This window comes from Verruconis gallopava, assembly GCF_000836295.1.
Source record: "Verruconis gallopava strain CBS 43764 unplaced genomic scaffold supercont1.48, whole genome shotgun sequence".
NCBI classification, from domain to species: domain Eukaryota; kingdom Fungi; phylum Ascomycota; class Dothideomycetes; order Venturiales; family Sympoventuriaceae; genus Verruconis; species Verruconis gallopava.
The window spans coordinates 61006-80904 of NW_015622184.1; the positions used below are offsets into that span (position 1 = coordinate 61006).

Below are 19899 nucleotides of genomic sequence, written 5' to 3' on the forward strand. Positions count from 1 at the left end.
TTCGGTCCATGGCTGCTGGTTATAGTTACAGCTCGTCTGAATAGTATAGATCTGGGACTGCAGGGTTTGAAATGCCAAGGAATACAATACTCTCTTTGCTTATTGCGACCTCATGTGTTGCACTGTCCTCCTCCCGGTCAAGGGTAAGAACCAAATCAGTATTCACGCTCGTGTGGTAAGACGTCATGCTTTATTACAACCTTGCAACGCACCGGGATGAGAAAAACTGTTGCAGAACGGATAATAATCACAGTCTATGAGCTGGGGTTGACTGCAGGTATGAAGCCGTAATCGATAGCCTAAATTTTTTCTTAACGTCTTTATCACAAGATAATGTGACAATCGAACATGCGAACACATGGACACGATCTAACTCCACACTACTCAAGGATGAGGTTAAGCGACCTCCAACTTTTGACATGGCATTGATCCGCTATGCGCGCGCCATGCCACAAGTATTCGCCGCCACTTCGGCACGGTGGCCTTGTCCTGCTCTGTCTGGCAGTGTCCTTTGCTTAAAGCCCGTCCAATCTCCATATAACTCTCCACGGCCACGCCCATCGGTCCTCTCACTTGAGCTGGTAACTCTTCAATAGCCTCCCTACAGTTCAAATATACGGCGAACGCTTTGGCAAGAATTCTTCGTCTAAGCTGGTCTATTTCACCCCATTTGGTTCGTTGATTACAATTCTGGCTGATAGACCAATCTCCTCGAGCCAATTGATTGGGAGATACACGCGTTCCATTCTTGCATCCACGACAACATCTGGCATATGTTGACTAACTGAAGCGCGATTCCCATCTTTTCTCCCGCATCAATCAGCCTCTTCCGTGTTACTGCGGGCATATCTGGTTCAGTGTGATAGAAAACTAGCTCTAAGCAGAGATGGGCAACTGTCCCTGCAACCTGAGCACTATACAGCTCAAGATCATCCTCATTTCTTATCGGGAATTTTGACTCACTCGTTGCCTGGAAGAACTGGAGATCCATCTCGAAGCCTTTCAGCAATGCGTAAAGTGGTGCTTTGCTAAGTAGCCGGGTGGGCAGCAGTAAAAATGCCGATCTAGCTGTCTGTGGGAAATGGCAGCTTACGAAGCTTTCAACCAATTTTCTTTCGTTTTCGGTGCCATATGAGATCTTCAGGAATTCTTGAAGTTTTTCAATCCATGCTTTTGCCTCTTCAGCTGAAGTTGCATTGTCGACAAGATCATCAGCGACGCGGCAGTAGGAGTAAAGAAGCATAAGATCAATGCGAAGTTGGCCTCCAAATGCCCAGAAGCCAGATAGAAGCTGTGGCTCTTATGCTTTAGGCGCTTAATAGCATCCCGTATACCCTCAAGACGCTCAAAATCGTAGTCTGATTTTGGCTTCAACAGTGCCTGGATCAATTTCGCTGGACTGGGCAAGTTTTGGACATTCTCCGTGTCTGAGGCAAATGCGTGCAAAATAGCCAAGGCGTGGTCGAAAGCCACAAGGCCAAAGACAATCATGCTATTAGTAACGAGGAAAAAAATAGCCTCCCTGTCAATGCGTCAATAAAGAGGAACACTTATGCTTATTCTTTGACTAACTCGATTTCGAACCCAGGCCAAAGATAGATTTCAAGTTTAGTGCCATTTTCAATGACCCAAGTGCCACGACGCAATAGTGTAAATGCCTTTCAAAGTCACTTGGAACTTTAAAAAAATTTCATAAATATGCTCCAGGATCATGTCTTTTGGTAGTAAATGTCGAAGTTGAACGAAATTGAGGACAAGTCAGGAAATTATGGTTAAACTGACCAGAGGTCCACAAAGGGCAACGCATGACCCAATCCTGTGCGATACCACTGTTAGATGGAAAGTGTTACGATATCTAGAAAGAGAAAATGGGTAAGATATGAGTGTTTATCGTAGTCTTCGATGCTTTCACCGAGAGTAAATAGTAGGCATAATCAAAGTTAGGGAGTTAATGAAGTCGGTTATCGACGTACTCTGTATTCAAACGCGTTGACCTGTTAAGATATGGTACAGGATATTTTGCCCATTTAGTCCAAACGCGTAGCAGCTGCTACTAGCTTCTCATCACCATGAGTAGATTTTAGGGTTAACGCGAAGTTGAACTCTGCGCAAAGCACTTCCCATAGGCCTCTTGAAATTTTTGGAAACATCAATTCCCATTTGCTCACATCTTAATATGACTTTGGATATCTTGCAATACGTTCTTTGCATCACCACCAAGGGCTAATAGAAACTCGAGCGCAATAAGGTGAACAAACAGGAGCATGAGCGCACTCATGACGAAAAAGAACTTGACGTAGAGCTTGATGAGGCGGCGACGAGCCTCCCATGTGAAGCTGTTCCAGGCATCGCCGATGTTCAACTTGGCGCCGATATATTGGATTCTGCCACCGAAGGTGCGATCCATCGGAACAATAGTCTCTTCCTCAGGACTGAGGAGCGACGCCTCCTTGCGAACGAGAGTGACGTATGCAGGGAGAAGGATAAAAAGTGAAAGCACAGCGACGCCGATGAGGACCGGCACGACAGCAACGAGCACAAGTAACGCCTTGTTGATCTGGTGCGCGTCAAGGACACGGCATGCCTCAGCAGAGAAGTGGTGCATAATCTTTACACCCTCAAAGACAACCCCGTGAGCTCCAGCGGAGAGAGCGGTTGGAAGGGCAAGTTCTTTCCACTGTGCGCGGGAAATCATGCGTTGCCTCAACTTCTTGTCGGAAGGCATGGAGATGACTTTGTGTGTCCATGCACAGTGAAGCCGGGCCGCGAAAACGGCTGCAAAAATATCGACCATGACGTTGCCAAGTGGAAGGAGTTCCAAACGCAAAGGCTTCTTGAGAATCCAGCCGGTCACGGAAACTGTGAGGACGTAGAGAATGAAGATTGGCAGACCTCGCCATCTAGCTTTTGGACCGGCAATGTTTGTAATATGGGCTTTTGTACGGTGAAGGGAGGAAGTTATCGCGTTGCGGTGCTCCGTGATTGTTGGCTCTGGATTTAGCGCAGATTCCTCAATCAGACCGGCCTCGACTAAGTTCTGTACAATCTTCGCATCCTCCACAGAAGCTGGCTGGTATACGTGGACTTCAACCGTGGTCTCTGGCGTCTCGATCATTGCGAGATGAGCATAAACTAGGCGGATTATGTACTCGACACTCGAGCCAAGGAGGACGAAAAGGACAAAGGTGATGGCCATGAGAACGACACCCCATGTGGGCACCTTCCCCAATATCTTCTTCACGCCATCGACATCAGACTGCCCGTTTGCAGGCTGCCAATGAGCATGAGCAGCTTCGAAACCACGTCGGGCGAGAGCGCCTAGGAGGTGGCCCGTCATGGCGAGATTCAGGGGATAGATCGGGGTCAACAAGGAGCTCAACGAAGGAAGGGCCGATATTGAAAGAAGTGCGCTGGTATGACGGACGTAGAAAATGAAGATAAAGGAGAGCGAGCTGGCAACACGCGGGGTCAATGGAAGCTTTTTCAGTTGTTGCCTGCCAGACGGCGAGACAAGAGAACGCAGTGAGACGACTGGGTTATCTATATAAGGCGTAGACGAACGACCCCAGGCTGCACCAAGCGATGCGAGAACCAATGGGACGCCGCCGCTGTGAACCCCCGTTTCAGATGTCTCACCCACCCAAAAACCCTATTGCCCAAAAGCACGCCGAGAACAGTGAATGCCATCAACAAGAGCAAGTCAAGAATTATGCCGTGAACTGAAAGCGCTCAAACTTTGCTCCGAATGGGATCTGGGAATCAAGAGCAAACATGTGTTCGCTGCTGTTGAAGAGTCTCGCTCGCGGAGGTTCAAATTATAGGATCTGCAGACCCGGTCAGACCCAGGCTTGGCTCATCCAGGACAGGCAGGCTCGCGTGCGATAACCGTTCACTTCGTTAACATTCACTCAGTGCTTGTGCTTGTTTTACGGGAACTAACCAGTTGGGTGGACTTGGGCGGGTCACGACATGTGACATCACGAGACCACTGCGTCTGAGGCAGCAAGGCCAGAAGATAAGGCGGCAAGGAAGCAAGGCATCAAGGCAAGGCTATGCCCACACGTCGAATTTGTGCAGTGCCGCTTGCGACTTCGAAAGTTGCAAGCCCGCGAAAATCAGTCGAGCGTCAAGCCGCAATAATCCTTTACAATGGGTGGTGTCAGCGTTCGCGATGTCCCTGTGAGTCCTTCAATCGTGTCCATTGGCTCTTTTCTTTGGGTGAATCCATCACTGACGGTGCCATCCACACAGGCGGACAAGTTCATCGAAGCCTACGCATCCTTTTTGAAGCGACAAGGTCGTCTTCCAGTGCCTCGTTAGTCCACACCATATATTAAACAGTCGTGCTGGAATCTCCTAACAGAGGGGAAACCACACACCATGTTCTAGTTCGACGTGCAGAGCTAACTTGGTGTCTTCCTACCAGCATGGCAAGATTTGGTCAAGACCTCTCACTCGGTACGTTCTTGACTTTGCCTCCCGCCATTTCGTGCTTTTATGTCCTAGACAAGTTTTCTGACCGTTTTCACAGAAAGAGCTCCCTCCACAGAACCCTGACTGGTGGTTCGTCCGATGCGCCGCTGTCGCTCGCCACGTGTATCTCCGCAAGGTACTACAAACATTACCCACCCAACAGTCTGTCCCCATGAACTTCTCTTCTAACTTTGCATAGACCGTTGGCGTTGGCCGTCTAAGGAAGGTACACGGCAGCACAAAGAACCGTGGCTCGCGCCCATGCCATCATGTCGATGCATCTGGTTCGGTCGACCGTAAAGCCATGCAGGCTCTGGAGAAAGTTGGTGTTCTCGAGCAGGACGAAGACAAGGGTGGCCGCAGAATCACACAGGCTGGCCAACGAGATTTGGACCGCATTGCTATGACTGTACTCGAGGCGGATGAGGGTGATGAAGATGACGAGTAGATGTTTTCGCTTTGAAGAAGCAGCTTGAACTCTTCCCTCCTGCCACTACATTCAAGGCGTGGTGGTTAATGTCATATTTGCATGAAATCGGATCTGGTCTGGCGGCTGAAAATGCCTGGGCGTTGAATTCGTCGTAGATAAAAATCCTAAACCGGATGGAAACTATTTGGCGCCTAGGCATTGCATCTCTGAACGTGCTTCATACGTAACACCTGCTACTCCATTCCCTTTCTATTAGCATAATAAGACGTTGGAAGGCCGACATTTGTCGAAATTTTGCGTTCCTTTCCTTTTTAATTATTTGTTCATGGGCATTTTGCAATGTTCAAAGCGCCCAAAAATTTGTGTTCTGGCATCACTATCAAATAAAATATTGCAACTCAACAAGAACTTTTGCCTGTATTTCACCACGACCTTGTCTATGCTTTTGAAGTCCTATTGAACTACATTTTTAATATGCCCAAAAAGCATACAGAGCTTAGGACTTGCTTCATTCGTTTTTCCATTTCTCTGAAGTACGCATTCATTGCCATTGTCCTAGCTACACTATCTCTGTCCATAACCGTCGAACGGTAAGATCTTAGACGCGCGACGTCAGCATCGCAGACCGCCACAGTAGCCGAAAAAACTTGTTGGTAAATATCGCCACGGCCATTGAGGAGGCCATTCGTGGAACCAGCTCTTGACGTAAGCAGAAAGGGTCGAGACGATCATAATGGACGAAACGAGCGCGACTTGTGCGCACGTATGCCCCTCTTTTACCGAGCATGTGGCTTACGTTTTCCTTTGCTGAACTGACAATAACGTGGCCATCGTGCAGAGATATGTCGACTTCCTTGAACTTTTTTTCCGCGTAAAATTCTGGCATACCGAGAATCCCAACTGTTTTCGGAGACTCGGAAGCGAAGTTGCCGTCGCGAGGCGCAGGGCTTCAATGAGGACCTGTTTCGGGTGGGTATCGAATATCATTCCACTGTTAACTTGAGCGAACTCCGCTTTTACAGCTTGAAGATGGCCCCTTCGGTGATCTAGGCAACGGTTTGAAGAAGCTCGATCGTCTTGCAAGCCGTGCTCGCAGCCACCAAAACGGCAGGTGTTGGCAAGATGAGAGAAATGGTAAGGATCACTATGCAGGTTTTCGTTGCCATCACTTCACGGCCGTCGATATTGTCTGGGACAGAAGGCTTGAGTGCTATCTTAGTGTGAACAACCGAAGCCGCTAGCGCCATATTGCTCCTCTGTGCTGTGAGTACGGGAACCTTTGTATACACGATGTGCAAGGTTGTAGGCTCTGAAAACAGCGACGATTTCCGATGATGCGCTCTTGAGCGTGCCGAAATGCCGTGATTGACTAGTCGATCCTACTGAGAACATACAGATGGAGTTGTAGATTCTTTTCGTGGGTGTTTGTATGGATGCTTTTAATCGTCAGCCCTTCTAAGGAGTCCTTTGGATGGATGGAGGGAAGGAGAGAAAGAATTATCCCTTGCTAGGAGAATTAAAAGCCTCGTGAGGGAAGCATCATTGTGAATAAGTGGTCGAAACCGAGGACTTTCGTTAGTTTGTTTGTACGCTCTGTCCACGACGTGGTAAACTCTTTTTCAGCGTACATAAATTGGTAGTTCGTCAGAGATTCCAAAGTTGAAACCTTCTTCCTCTGAGCTCGGCGTGCTCGTTGCAGTCTCGTAACTTGGCACATCAGCGATGGGATCTGGGTATACGATTTGCACGGGGATATGCAAATTGAAGACTGCCTTTCCAGCGCCCTTGACTTCGATTCGCAGCACAGAGCTGTATCTTCTAGACAGACTGGGCGTGAAGAATGTAGGTGCTGGTGTTGAGTTTTCGCAAACAGGCATCCATATAAGAGCGCTGGCAACCCATTCTCCAGGCTTTTCACCACCCACCCACTGACCAAGGCGTAGTTTGCGATGGTACGATCGGCCCCATTTTGGAACCGCAGCTACGAGAGGGCATTTCTTTGACAGGCTCACGGTCGGCTGGCTTCCCAACTTATTCACTGCGATGAAAGTCATGGCCTTGAGCATCGAATTGATCCGGACTTCTAGTTGTTTTGGCGGCGCGTCTACACCGCGCATTGTGAAGCGGAACATAAGAGCTGCCAGGGCCATTTCGCCGTTCGGTCGGATTTCAACAGGTTTGGGCTCCACAACGCTCACTCGAAGAAGGGGGTTGCCCATCTTGTACAGCGTTCTCAAGCGTTGCTCATCACTGCACGTGTATTCGCCGGGAAAGTGCTCGAGATGAACCGGCGGAGGGTTCGTATCGGGACAGTCGAAGATTCTCAGCGGGCGAAAGCCCGAACCGACGCAGTCATCGCCATTGAAAACTTTTGCTTCCAGCTCGTACTTGACAAGAGCCTCGGCCTGACAGCACGCCTGTCCAACAGCGTGCTGGCACCAGGGTCCGAATATACCGAGTGAACAAGGGAGGAAGCCGTTGAATTGTCTCAGAAGCTCCCCGTCGTCTAAAGACTCGTCCAGATCATAGTTTGCCTTTCGCAGTTGGAAGTCGAAGTTGAACACTTCCTCCCGACCAGCACAGTGATCTCGTGCGTATGCAAAAGAGTCCTGCACGTCGATCATGTGAAGGATTTTCGACTCCATTCGTAGTTTATGGGGCTGATAGAGCTCCTGACAACCATGTCCGATTGTGTTGAACATGTAGCCTGCTTCGTGCTTGAGCCTAAATTTCTGTCATTCTTGAATGCTAGTCGTACCTCGCAGTATAAGCTTTACTTTGTCCACTTCGATCCCTCCAGGGTTTCTCAGTTTCAGACATCCTCTTATCCCCCCTTGTCTCATGAAGAGTGGGTGATCTTCCTTCTTTTCTGGAAAAGCGTTGCTGAATTCGAAACTCAGCTCTAGTCCGGATGACATTGTCAATGCATCTAGTTGGCAGTCCACGAAATTGTGCAAAAACAGAGCGTGAATTGTGCCGTTCTATCATCTGCTATCCATACACGCAATGTCAGATGGAACAAGGTCCGTGTGGCAGAGAGAACAACGGGTCCACGAGGACTTTGGCATGGCTAAGTAGGACGGCCTTGGTTTATCTCACAGATGTCGATACCTCCACCTGCATTGGCGAAAGAGAATTATTCGCTAACCTAGCACTATGATTGGGCCATGCATTAGCCTGGCTGGGTGTTACGAGCACACGTCTAGTCAGCCACACAAGGCAATATTTACGGTAAGGCTGGAAAGGATGTCGATAAGCAAAGGGTGAAGGTTGAGGAGTAATCGTCGCTGCGCGTCAGCGCCCAACAGGGGAACAAAATGCGCGCAAAAGGAAACAGACGGCGTCTTTAGTCCACGAACGTCGATGACTAGGCCGATTGGAAACACTGTGCTTCACGTCGGCTGAATCCACAGCTTGATTGTCGACTGTGGGAAAGTGCAAGGGTATGGTCCCGAAAGCTTCGAAAAGCGCAGCGAGTGGGTACACGATGTCGGTGGCAGAGCGAATCCAAGAGCTGGGACAGGTGCCTACGCGTGTCCCGACAATGGGAACTTCCGGGATACGGCTGTTGGAACGATGGCCGCGTCTGGCTGGGCTGGGTCCTTGGCTTTTGGTGTGCATACGACCTTTATCGACGGAAGGATATGCTTATCCCGCACTCGCGCGCAAAATCGGCCGCAGACAGGCGACGGCATCGGATCCGCGTGGTCGAGCGCGACGGACAGAAGATCGGGGAAAGGACAGCAAAGCCGCGTGCCGTGCACACGGTCGACGATCAGATCTGGACGGCGGTTTGTTCACGATGGAGCCCATGGCCATGTCCCGTTGACGGGGCTGCGGCCGCTTGTCGAGGAACGATGAGAACATGGCTCGCTCCGGATTGATCGACAACGGGGAAAGGAAGAGAGAGCAGGAAAGACAATCGAGTGGGGGCGGGATCAGGAACACGCACGCGGACCCTGCGTTCAGCGACAAGAGGCCTCCCACGCCGGCGACGGCGCGCGAAGCCCGCCAGCCAGCCGTAGCATCCGCCGATGGGAAGAGCAGGCCGCCTTCCCGGGCAAAGCAGGAACACTTGCCCGTTGTTATGAGATAATGAGAACCCAGTCGAGCCTTAAGCTTTGGAGCTAGTTTGGACGAGAAAAATCGTGTTCGCCGTGTCAGTCCCTTCGTGCAGGACCGAGGTGAACTGTGGAGTCGCTTGAAATGCGGAGTGCATCACATTCCGTGCCCCTCGATGCTGTCCGCCACGGCCGTGGGTTACCTGGTCGAGCGATGCCGTCGCCGTTTCCGTGAATGCCCATCAACCACGCAAACAGGGGACGCTTCAAACACCCGAGAAGCAGAGAAGGGTGTGTCGCTTGTGCTTTCGTTGCTCTACGAGCCGGGCTTTTGCCAACGTCGAAGCTCTCGGGATGGCGATTGGCTCCGAGCACGGTAGCTGCCCAGCAGGGACGGATATCTATTTGGATTGCGCTCTCACAACATTGCATCAACAGTTGGGTCGAGATGCGGGAAACATTGCCTTGCTCGCTAGCTAAAAATTTACCCACCGTGTTTCCAGCACCACATGATCGGGCGACTCCCGTTTTCCCTACAAAGCCAGCTAATGATACAAAACAAATGCTTTTGCGTCGATTGCTCCATCTGCCAGCCAATGGAACGAAAGATGTGATTCTTTCTCTTCTTAAGTCATCCCAGCCTTCACGCCGACGACGAAATTTGTTTAGTTATTTTCGGGGCGGAGGGAGCTAAGACATGTAAAGTCAGCCTCAAACATCATCGCACATATGGGACGGGAAAGAACGTACCGGACTGCCTTTCCAGCCCTCCAGATCTCCAAGTTGCGAATTTCCTCCATCTCAGCCTCATACTTCTGCCTGTAGTCGGGAGCACTGTTGTATTCCAAGCTTCGCTTTGTCTCCGAGCCGTCCTGCACCCTATCGTAAAGCTCATTGAAGACCGGCTTGAGGACGTCCTTGAACTTGGCGCTCCAGTCGATGGCGCCCCGACGAGCAGTGGTTGAGCAGGCAGCGTACATGTAGTCCATTCCGTGTGCACCGATGAGCGGGTACAAGCTCTGAGTGGCCTCCTCGACCGTCTCGTTAAAGGCCTCAGATGGGCTGTGGCCGCGCTCCCGGAGGACCTCGTACTGAGCGAGGAACATGCCGTGGATACCGCCCATAAGGCAGCCGCGCTCGCCATACAGATCGGAGTAGACCTCCTTCTCGAAAGTAGTCTGGTAGAGGTAGCCACTGCCAACGGCAACACCCATCGCAATTGCCTTTTCGAGAGCCTTGCCCGTCACGTCCTGATAGACAGCGACAGACGAGTTGATACCACGCCCCTCGCGGAAGAGAGAACGGACGGTGCGACCGGAGCCCTTGGGCGCAACAAGAATGACATCAATGTCCTTTGGCACATCGACCTTGGTGAGCTCCTTGAAGACCGGCGAGAAGCCGTGGGAGAAGTAGAGCGTCTTGCCCTTGGTCAGCTGGGGTTTGATGTGTGGCCAGGTCTCCGACTGGGCAGCGTCTGAGAGCAGGTTCATGATGATGGTGCCCCTGGAAATAGCCTCGTCGACCTCGAAAAGGTTCTTGCCTTCCACCCAACCGTCTTGAATAGCCTCCTTCCATGAAGCGCCGTTCTTGCGAACGCCAATGATAACATTGAGGCCGTTGTCACGCAGATTGAGGCCTTGACCGTGACCCTGGGAGCCGTAGCCGATGAGGGCAAGAGTGTCGTTCTTGAAGTACTCCTGTTCGCCGATTGTCAATACCATACGTGTGTCTTTTGCAGTCGATTCATTTCTTGGAGACGACTCACGAGAAGTTTCTCTCTCGGCCAGTCCTCACGCTCTGTAAGCAGAGGGTAAGCACACGAACGACGCAAGGTTGGACATCGACGACGAAGCAAGACACATACCATACACGACCTCCTTGACACCAGCAAAATCAATCGTCTTCTTTCCCCTCCTTTGCTGCTGCATACCCGTGGTCACAGCAACCTTGGGAGCTGCTCGAACCGTGCTCGCAGCAGCAATGAAGCTTCGACGTTGTACCGCTGGCTTTGCCAGCTGCTGAATAGATGAGCGCAGGGCTCGCGAAGCTGTTCTTGAGGCCATCTTGTGTTTAAAGAGTGGAGAGTGTGCAGTTTGAGTTGGAAATGTGCAGGAAGGATTTCAATTGACTTTATTTTGGATTGATGAGTCGAGACAATTCTTTGGATCCGGCGACTCCAGATTTTCTCTCAGCCCGAGCTCCTTCGCTCCGCAGTCGGCGGCCAATGAGCTGACGGAGACGGGTCGACTACGAACGGTGATTGGCAATTTGCCCCTTAAAATTGATTCGAATTACAATGAGCTCACCGGAGAACAGGCATTGCTCCGGCTGAGCTGCTCACCGCTGACGCCACCTCTCTCACACTCTCTCTTGCGCAGGCAGAATCTGCAAGCTCGTCGTGGCACTGGTGGTTGGGACAGAACTCGGCCGCACACCACATACGCAGTGTACAGAGTCTCGAACAGTAATCTTGTTGCATTTTCTCTCCACGTGTTTTCATTTGCAGGAGGAGCTTATCTACTAGTGGCATTTCTGTACCTGAATCATTTCATACCGAACCCTGTGCCAGCCATGTCGAGTGCATTCTTAAACACTTTGTCGAAAATTGATTGCTTTTCAAAGCAGTCCGGCAGAAGTATCTGATTAAAGCAAGTCCGCGCAGATGGATATCGATACTCTCCCTTCTTCATCTGCTGTCGGCTGATCTTGATGACAAGATTGACGATGCCTGCTGGAGGTAACCGATCCGTTCCTGTGATGAAGCGTAGGATCCTCCTGCGTTCTTTGATGTCGGCCGCTTGAAAGTAGTTCCAAAACATGTTAACCAGAGGGTAGGTCTGCACCACCTCGTCCTCGGTCTGTAAATCTTCATCCGTGCCTAGACGTTTCCAATTGTCGTATACTGCCGCAGCGCGCAATGTTTCTAAGTCAAAGTCTTCAGAACCACGCACAAGTAGCTCAAGCTCTTCACCGCGGAACAGTGACAGCGCGTTGCCGCCACAAATAGAATGGAATCCACGTGCGAAGGCCCTGAACTGGTTGTTGATCGAGTCTTGCAGCACGTATGATACGGCTTTCTCCACAAATTCATCAATGTTGCCTGCATTAATAATTCGGTTCGAGCCATCTGGTTCCAGAGCATGATACACGCTCTGTCCATTTTGCCATACTGGTATTTCAAAAGCAAGACCTTCCATCACCGACGGGTCTTCCAAACCTTGCTTCAAAACTCTTGCAAAGTCAGGTGATAATTGAGCGTAGTCCTGGAGAGTAGGACGCCATAGGTGTCGCCAAAGAATGCCGACGTTGCTTTGCCTTGGTGCAGCCGCAGCGAGCTTTTTAAATAGAAACGGAGGGAAAGGAGCAAATAGCGACGTTTGGTTGTATATGGCTAGTCCGAAGACCGCACCCACAAGTTCGAAATATTCATTTGGTTGTTTACAAGCTGAATTAAACCAAAAATATCCAGAATCGCTGAGGTAGAAGAGGCCTTTTATACGTCAGCAAAAGGAAGAGACTTAGTGATTTTCGTCACCATCTTACCAAGTTCTGGGTCGAACAATTTCTCGGTAAGAATGAGAAACCATTCTTTCTGAGGACCACCTGCATCCACGGCTTCTTCTCCCTCAAAGTGAACACGCAGCTTCTTTGAAGTGACTTTAGACATCGAGCCAACGGCTTGTCGGATAACTTTGAAACTGTCTTCAATTATGTAGTCACGGCGCACGGTAAGGTGAAAGTAGGGATCTGCAGACATGCCCTTGCTCGCATGCCACTCTTGACGCACTGCATCCTTTTTCCTGCGCTCGTTGTCGTATTCCAGTGCTCGCACTTTTGTACCAAGCGTCATCAAGAAAGGATATTGGCACATGGTGAAATTACCCCTTCGTGAGTCCCACAATTCGAAATCTAATGCTACGTCAAGGCGACCAGCTTCGGCATCAAGCAATGGTGTGTAAAAGTAGTCAACTGGGAATGGCTTGTACATATCCTCTGATGGGCGAGTTTTACCATGTGCGGAATTGTATCGAGATGCAGTATCAGTCTTGATGTCATTCGCAACAACTAACAGTTGCAAAACTTGACAGGATGTTCGCAGCTTCCAAGCACTCTTTTTCTTTGAGTACCACGGTAAAGCCTCAAAGTCGTTGTCAAAATTCTCAATATTCGTCGTGCCTAGCATTTCGCTGAGGAATCTTCTGTCGTGAAGCTGCCTTGTTTCTTCTGTCCGCGAGTGCTGTTCGACAGGGATGCTTTTGATTTGCTTGAGGTTGAAGTCTTGGACCGTCTTCGTTATTTCCACATAGATGTTAACAGGCATGTTCGCAAACCAGCGAGCAAACACGTGCTGCACAGTGTCGGAGAGATTAGCGATCCTGCCCAAGCATAGGCCAATGATTCGGTCCCGCAACGACGTGACCGACTTTTGATCTTGAGGATGATCGAGAAGGAGTAATCGTGCTTCATCCTCTAGCCGCCCGACAGGCTCATGCCTATAGCGAGCAGCTTGCTCGTCGTGCCAACGTCTATATATTGTTGCAAGAGGAGTCAAGGGCCGTAGGAGCCATGGCGTTGAGAGTATGATCAATAAGTATCTGGCACCTTGTGGTGCTTTAGGCTCCTCTCTAGCGGCTGTGAGCACATCAAATAGGACATCGAAACAGGCCGAGAGTAGATTGCCTATGAAACGTACGACCTCAGTCTTAATCGAACATCGTTTGTCTGGATTGTCTCCCTCCTGAACAACGAGTGTCAAACAATAGTCTACGTCAAGAGTATATCGTGACAGGATGGAATGATAAGCATGCAGCTCAGGATAGTTAATATGTGGCGATGTCTGGTACGTCGATTTTTGCGCAACAGTTGTGCTTCGTTCGAATGGTCGTTGATTTCCAAACTCAACAAGACTGGAAACGATATCATGAATGTGGCCTGCGAGAAGCGTTTTGCTGTCGGGGAAGTCTGGGACCAGACTTGGAATGGGCGGGAGAGGTTTACCCATGCGGGTTTTAGTGGGAGCTCCTTTCTCAGAATCATCCTTTGAAAGTACAGGGCCTACAGCACCGTTTTCATTTGTCTTAAGAGATATATTTGAGCCTTCGCTCATGGACCGTTTTGAGCCTTTAGGCCGAATAGACGAACAGAAGCTCCCATTAAGAAAATCCACATTGCCAAATAAACTGCGAAATTCTGCTTGGAAACACTCCAGTAGCTGTTGTTTCGCTCTTTCCTTGGGTGAATGATGTATTTCAGGACCTCGATAGCCATTAGCTACGGTGCTCACGTTCGGCATTCGCTTACGGGGAGAGGTTTTTAAGCTTTGGTGAGAAGCATATGGCGATCCTCGTGATACAGGGCGTGGCGGTTCGCGAGGCGTTGAGAGGCTGTTGTTTTGAATAACGAACTTATCTCGTCCATGCGGGTGCTCTGAGGATGGGCCTTGTCGGCTCGACGCTGGTTGCATTGCTGGACAGGACGGATGAACTTGAGCTGGAGGAGTGCGAAGTGGTGATTCTACGGGAGGTACTGAAGATGAGAGAGCCCTGTTAGGCCCGAGCAAGTTCAAGTCAAGTTCGGAAGGCCTTGTACCGGCGGGTTTTTTAGAAGAGGGAGCCGAACTTGGAGCTCTATGACTTGGTGGCATTTTCATACCATTGTTGACTTGGTCCGTCTCAGATGGTCTGACTTCTGCGCCTTCGTCGTGTACGATCACTCCCAGTCTCCTGTACATATTTCTAAAACTCTCCTCCAGCTGCCTCGGCGTCCTCAACTGCTTTTGAGTCTGCTTTCCTGGCGCAGGATGGACGGCTTGAGGTCGTCGCGCGTCGAAAGGTCTAACATGGCAGAACCTGCAAGCATGCCAATTATCAGACAGTTTCAGTCGAGAAAGATCTCCACAGCCAGGACACTTGATTTCCACTTCGGCTTGCTCTCGAGAATGTGTCCTCTTGTGCGAGTCGTTCCTGGAAAAGCTACCCTTCCGAACTTGTGGCAGCCCATACTCGTCGCTATCGCTATCTGAGACGTGAAGGTTTTCGAAGGCTACGGGTGCCTTTAATTGACGCTGTGTAGATTCCGAACCCGACGGTCGCGGTCGTGGTGATGGGCGGTCGAGATATGCATCTTCTAAGAAGCGGTCTACACGGTCAAAACAATGCTATCATTGAAATGGCAGCTAACACGTACCTCGGTCACGAGAGCCAGAGCTCAGGGCTCTAAATGCTTTGCCGAACATGATAAAGGCATCAGAGCGCAAGGCTGCCCTTGAGTAGCGAGCTTCCACGAAATCAGCACGACCCTGCTTGTGACGTTCGCACTGGGGGCTGTTGCCAGGGGACGAGTGAAGACAAAGGATATCAATCCAGGCTTTGAAGGGCGGTGTCAGTGTCCAAAAGCTGCCACGACTCTCTCGTCAGTAAGATTACGTTGTTCAAATATGAAACATTGTAAACGTGCAACAGCAGACACGACGCAGCTTGGGCGTCGAGGGACGCAAGCGACAGTGACAGCTTCGGGAATCAATGGAAGATATGCAATGTAGCAGAGATGAGCTTGTTAGAATGAATGTCTTCGCTCCCCAAGCCCCGACTTGCACAGAGAAGGCAGGACTGATGAAGTCCTACGCGGTTGTGACTTCCCAAATGTCAATCAGCGTTCATCAACCAATAAATCCCCGCCTCAGCCTTGCTGGGGCTCGCCAATCCCAGGGTCTTGTCCGCAGGGCACCGCCAACCCGGGCAGATGGCGTGCGATCTGCGCGGCCAGAGTTATGGTATTCATTCACGCTCCTTGTGCCGTCGATGTGCCTGCAGAGCATTGTCTGACCTCAGCGCTGCCGCAAAGCTATGTACGGAGTACAGCGGGCGACATTCGGCACCAGCACCGTGCGCACGGACAACCAGCGGTGTCAAAGCAAGCGCCAGGGGTAGCCAGCATCTTCTGCCTGGGAACAAGTTCATTGATCGTTCGAATGTTGAGATCCGTTCGCACCATGTTCTTCCATCACTCTCAAGTTTCTATCCGCTCGTAGCTCTCGCAGCTTGGACCCTCAGGCTCAGGAATTCGCAATTCCTCACGGATCCGCCCTTGGATATCGCTTAGGAACCACAATGGTTTGGAGGTGACCTGGATGAACAGGCCGTGGCATGCCGTGTGAGATCAGAAAGATGTCTCTTTTTCTTATGTCTTTATGTTAAACGAACGGACGATCCTTGGATCCGATATTCCGCAGAAACATTCGAACTGCATGGACGTGAGCTTGAGAGTTCAGCGAAGAAGATCTAAGGATTCGGCACGCACTCGAACCACGCGACAATAGCGAAGTGCCGAACGGCTCAATATTATTGATGCTGGAAGGTTCGCGGTGTCGGGCAAAGATTTTCCAAAGAATTTTACATCACTGATTACATTAGGAGCAGACAGCCTCTGAAGTGCTACGTTCAACCTATGGCTGCAAGGGTATATATATCATCTTGCCTGCGTTGCTCCCAAGAAAGGAACCATCTCATTCACTTCGTGAAATTCGCGAATGTGGGATCCACCATACGTGCGATCGTGGACGATTGAGTTGAACTTAAGCTGCTCGCTCACAATACAGGATATGAATACATAATTAACTAGAGCGTGAGCTGATTCTCAGAATCTTCCAACTCGTCCAAATGGACACAACAAGCATCCACGTCCTTTCAAGTGCAATTCCTGCTGCACTTGGTTCAACAATCGTCATGTCAAAGCTCTGCCTCTGCCACCTCGCAGAGCTCCTGATAGCGTCTAGAATCAAAACGGGGTCTCGCCCAATTCCGTTCTCGTCCGCGCATGATGCGCTCCGCACGCTCTTGAATAGACATGGTGCGCTTGCCAGTGCCATCGCGGCCCGCCGCAACGAAGGTTAGCGAGTTGGTAAATTTCATCTGCTCTCGGAAACGCCGAACACTGGCGATGTGATTCGTGAGCATATCGGAGAAAGTCAAGAGCTGGCTATTGTAGATCTCTACGTGATCCGGCTCATGGAAACATTCATCCTCGTCTGGAAATGGCACATCTTCTTCAGCGAGCATATGTTCCACCCGTTCAATACGTGGTGCCGGCTCAGATGGCGGCTCACTTGGAGGAAATCTCAGCAGGTAGAATGAAGCCAGCCGGGGACTCGGTCTTGAGGTTGTCGCAGCGTCTAGCGACGTTGCTGATTGCCAAACGAATGACGTAGACTCAGTCGAAGGGAGCTTGGACGACGTCTCTGGGCGGGCGTGGTGTTTGCGAACATTAAGAGGAGAAACAACTGCCTTGGCTTCGGATTCCTCAGCCCAGTCGTAGAAAAGGATATCGGTGTTAGTGCTGTAGGCTGAGACCGAAGTGGCGGCTGTTGAAGGTCTTGACGTGATATCTTCTGAGTGACGTGACCTGTGCAGCGAACGGGAAGAGCTACCGTCATCGGAGTCGTCACTGAGGTAATCATGGGGTTGGGGCAGGAACGAGTGATGCTGGGCGACGCGGGCCTCGCATATCAAGTCCCTCGCTTGTGTGAAGAAGGCTTCTGCTTCATCGAGGGCGCTCGGAATCAGCGGCGAGCGACTATACATGCTGCGGGCATAGCAGTCATTTGAGATTCCTGCGAAATACAGGAGGAACATCTTGTATGCGGGATGTAGCTGCTCACGTGGATTAGCATGACGTCTCCGTGCCATAAGCAAGGGAAGCCTACCTCGTGGCCGTAGGCAGTGAGATTCCTGACACACTGATCGGCGCATCTTTTGTACAGTCTTCGGAAGAAAAGTGTTTTGATGGCCGAGACAAGCGTTTCCACATCAACAGAAGACGTATGCACAGTGTTTGGCTGCATCTCTGGTAGACGAAACAGACGCACGGCGAGGAAGATAGACGGGACGAGAACTTGAGGCCAAAAAATGAGACGAGTGTCCGTCTTGAGGTGAAGAATCTGACGTGTGCGTGAGAGTGTCCGGAGAAGGACCGAGATATATATCTCGCAAGGAAGACAAAGACAGCGATCCTCGATGGCGCGACTGCACCGGTGCCGAATGAGACCTTGTCGTGAGACCTATCCGCTTTTATTTCGGGTGGGACAAAGGCTTCTCAGCTGGTGGACGGTCGGCTGCAACAATGGCCCTGAGGGGATGTAATTTGGCAAAGTCGATCGTGGACTGAATGAGAGAGAAGGGGGAAAGGATCATGGGTAGCAGGGAAGAAGGCATCGAATGAACATGAAGGGGACGCCGTCAACCAGCGATGCTGCGAGACGAGTATCTGTTTATGAACCCTGGACCTGGATGCGGCCCCGTCCCCGCGTGTGTGCGAGCGAAGGCCAGAAACCACCTCCCAGACGCATCCTGTGCAATGCCGCATTTCGCAAAACTGTACGGAGGACAGTACTACAGTAGTCAGGTCCATCGAGCGCCGGGCCAAAGCGTTTCTGGAAGCAGCGCCGATGGGCAAAACCGCTGGTGTGGTAGTTTCAAAACATGCAGTGTCGCGGCGAGTGCCTCTCTTGGTTTGCTGCAGAGCGCAGGGTTTGTTCCTGCATCCCGGCGAGGCTGCGCACGATGTACGCAGAGCTCTGCACCGCGCTGCACTTCTCTTCTCTGCTCTTCTCTGCTCTGCTCTGCTCTGCTCTGCTGTGCTGTGCTGTGACTCTTTTCCTTTCTCTTTGCCGGCAAGCTTGGCCAGCAGCAGCAGCAGCACCACCACCACCACCACCACTACCACCAGCACCACCGGTAGGAGTAGTAAACAGGAGCGCATGCATTCCAAAGCTTGCAGATGCACGATCAAGCACCTGCCGCCGCTGTCGCCGCCGCCGCTGTTGCCGTTGCTGCACCCAGGTCGAACGACCAAATGGCTAAGGCCCACTGTGCGTTGATTTGCTCGTCGAGGTTACCCATCCGCGCAGATCCCCTGCTAAATACGAACGCTATACGCTGTTGAGGCCGTCATTTCGGAGGCTTCTTGCGGCACAGGTCGGCGGGAGGCTGCCATCGGTTTGCTTGAAGACAAGGATGGCTTCAGCGAAAGTTTCATGGGCTTGCTTCTTGGAGCTTAACAAATGCAGGGAGCAGTCGCAAAGAAGAGCCGGGTGATCGACAAAGTGCCGCACCTCGCCTCCTGTTCCTGACTCGCCCATGCTTTCTTCAATGTGGCGTGCAACGCCATACTTGATCATCGCATCGTGGGGTTGGCGATGACAAAACGTCCGAAAGGTGGAGGCTTGTCGCAACGCACCACGGAGTGCTGTGGGACGATTGACCACCCAGTATGTCACTGCTGTGCACTCCGTACAAGCTATCAGCCACAGCTTTCAGATCCCGCCCGCGAGATGACTTCCTGTCCAAAAGCCCTTATCTATTCACCTCATGATGCTCCTCTGCCACGGCGCACACTCCTCCCTGATTATTCGCTCCGCCATGCCCCAAGACAGCTGCTGATACGCAGCACACACTTCGTCCGAGTCTTAAGCCAACCCCGGCTTGTCGTGTGGCTTGCTTGTTTCGCATTCTTTTCTACCTCCCCTGCCACCGGCACGATCTTTGGTCAAGTAGGCGTAGGGCCAGAGGTATTTGGCGTCATACCGCGCATTCTCGACAATGTCACCATCTAAAACGAAGATGCTTGCAAAAACCGGCTGCCCGAGGTGGTTGGAGTTTGTCTTGCACTCTCCTCATTAAATCGTCATAAATGGAACAGAGCCTCAAGTTTTGTTGGAAGCCGTGGTCGTGCGGTTCAAGCATATGACAAAGAGAACACATGCACAAATATCAAATGCGAAAGGAGAGGTCTGCCTTGGTGACGGCGATTAAGGATGGCAGCTCTGAAGAAGTGCCGGTATCGGCACTTCGCGATTCGCCCTCGAGTCTGATGTAATGATTGCCTTCCATGCAAATTAACCATGCATTCATCATTGATCTCCTTGAGACGCCAATGACA

General features: G+C 51.0%; 7 protein-coding genes across 7 annotated transcripts; 1 reads left to right on the forward strand and 6 right to left on the reverse strand.

The window, feature by feature from the left end:
* Positions 1-1140: 1140 nt before the first annotated feature.
* On the reverse strand, positions 1141-1491 carry PV09_08814 (bifunctional lycopene cyclase/phytoene synthase; the record flags this gene model as incomplete). Its single annotated transcript, XM_016362770.1, has 1 exon — positions 1141-1491. One exon carries the CDS (start codon positions 1489-1491, stop codon positions 1141-1143), a length of 351 nt encoding a protein of 116 aa, XP_016209378.1.
* Positions 1492-2164: 673 nt separating this feature from the next.
* PV09_08815 (uncharacterized protein) lies at positions 2165-3337 on the reverse strand (the record flags this gene model as incomplete). The annotated part of the gene is made up of 1 exon (XM_016362771.1): positions 2165-3337. The coding sequence occupies one exon, from the start codon at positions 3335-3337 to the stop codon at positions 2165-2167; it is 1173 nt and encodes a 390-aa protein (XP_016209379.1).
* A 752-nt stretch (positions 3338-4089) lies between these two features.
* PV09_08816 (40S ribosomal protein S19) lies at positions 4090-5333 on the forward strand. The gene is made up of 5 exons (XM_016362772.1): positions 4090-4179; positions 4252-4315; positions 4427-4458; positions 4532-4609; positions 4673-5333. Exons 1-5 carry the CDS (start codon positions 4150-4152, stop codon positions 4919-4921), a joined length of 453 nt encoding a protein of 150 aa, XP_016209380.1. The 5' UTR covers positions 4090-4149; the 3' UTR covers positions 4922-5333.
* Positions 5334-5945: 612 nt separating this feature from the next.
* Positions 5946-8018, reverse strand: PV09_08817 (uncharacterized protein). Its single transcript, XM_016362773.1, has 2 exons — positions 7662-8018; positions 5946-7610 (listed from the first exon to the last, which is right to left on the reverse strand). The coding sequence occupies exons 1-2, from the start codon at positions 7819-7821 to the stop codon at positions 6523-6525; spliced, it is 1248 nt and encodes a 415-aa protein (XP_016209381.1). The 5' UTR covers positions 7822-8018; the 3' UTR covers positions 5946-6522.
* A 1270-nt stretch (positions 8019-9288) lies between these two features.
* On the reverse strand, positions 9289-11146 carry PV09_08818 (ketol-acid reductoisomerase, mitochondrial). Its single transcript, XM_016362774.1, has 4 exons — positions 10829-11146; positions 10730-10761; positions 9715-10661; positions 9289-9654 (listed from the first exon to the last, which is right to left on the reverse strand). The coding sequence occupies exons 1-4, from the start codon at positions 11025-11027 to the stop codon at positions 9630-9632; spliced, it is 1203 nt and encodes a 400-aa protein (XP_016209382.1). The 5' UTR covers positions 11028-11146; the 3' UTR covers positions 9289-9629.
* Positions 11147-11422: 276 nt separating this feature from the next.
* On the reverse strand, positions 11423-15581 carry PV09_08819 (uncharacterized protein). Its single transcript, XM_016362775.1, has 3 exons — positions 15151-15581; positions 12508-15102; positions 11423-12454 (listed from the first exon to the last, which is right to left on the reverse strand). The coding sequence occupies exons 1-3, from the start codon at positions 15197-15199 to the stop codon at positions 11508-11510; spliced, it is 3591 nt and encodes a 1196-aa protein (XP_016209383.1). The 5' UTR covers positions 15200-15581; the 3' UTR covers positions 11423-11507.
* A 780-nt stretch (positions 15582-16361) lies between these two features.
* PV09_08820 (uncharacterized protein) lies at positions 16362-18263 on the reverse strand. The gene is made up of 2 exons (XM_016362776.1): positions 17666-18263; positions 16362-17612 (listed from the first exon to the last, which is right to left on the reverse strand). The coding sequence occupies exons 1-2, from the start codon at positions 17801-17803 to the stop codon at positions 16692-16694; spliced, it is 1059 nt and encodes a 352-aa protein (XP_016209384.1). The 5' UTR covers positions 17804-18263; the 3' UTR covers positions 16362-16691.
* Between the last annotated feature and the right edge of the window lie 1636 nt (positions 18264-19899).

Excerpts from the sequence above, each read along its gene's own strand:
- PV09_08818 (XM_016362774.1), bottom strand. The coding sequence starts at position 11,027 with ATGGCCTCAAGAACAGCTTCGCGAGCCCTGCGCTCATCTATTCAGCAG. Across the intron at positions 10,662-10,729 it reads GGCCGAGAGAGAAACTTCTC|GAGTACTTCAAGAACGACAC; the intron begins GTGAGTCGTCTC and ends ATCGGCGAACAG. Across the intron at positions 9,655-9,714 it reads AGGGCTGGAAAGGCAGTCCG|CTCCCTCCGCCCCGAAAATA; the intron begins GTACGTTCTTTC and ends TACATGTCTTAG.
- PV09_08817 (XM_016362773.1), bottom strand. The coding sequence starts at position 7,821 with ATGTCATCCGGACTAGAGCTGAGTTTCGAATTCAGCAACGCTTTTCCA. Across the intron at positions 7,611-7,661 it reads AGTAAAGCTTATACTGCGAG|GCTACATGTTCAACACAATC; the intron begins GTACGACTAGCA and ends AGCACGAAGCAG.
- PV09_08819 (XM_016362775.1), bottom strand. The coding sequence starts at position 15,199 with ATGTTCGGCAAAGCATTTAGAGCCCTGAGCTCTGGCTCTCGTGACCGA. Across the intron at positions 15,103-15,150 it reads CTCTGGCTCTCGTGACCGAG|ACCGCTTCTTAGAAGATGCA; the intron begins GTACGTGTTAGC and ends TTGACCGTGTAG. Across the intron at positions 12,455-12,507 it reads ATTGTTCGACCCAGAACTTG|GCCTCTTCTACCTCAGCGAT; the intron begins GTAAGATGGTGA and ends GACGTATAAAAG.
- PV09_08816 (XM_016362772.1), top strand. The coding sequence starts at position 4,150 with ATGGGTGGTGTCAGCGTTCGCGATGTCCCT. Across the intron at positions 4,459-4,531 it reads TGGTCAAGACCTCTCACTCG|AAAGAGCTCCCTCCACAGAA; the intron begins GTACGTTCTTGA and ends CCGTTTTCACAG. Across the intron at positions 4,610-4,672 it reads GCCACGTGTATCTCCGCAAG|ACCGTTGGCGTTGGCCGTCT; the intron begins GTACTACAAACA and ends AACTTTGCATAG.
- PV09_08820 (XM_016362776.1), bottom strand. The coding sequence starts at position 17,803 with ATGCAGCCAAACACTGTGCATACGTCTTCTGTTGATGTGGAAACGCTT. Across the intron at positions 17,613-17,665 it reads TCACTGCCTACGGCCACGAG|CTACATCCCGCATACAAGAT; the intron begins GTAGGCTTCCCT and ends CCACGTGAGCAG.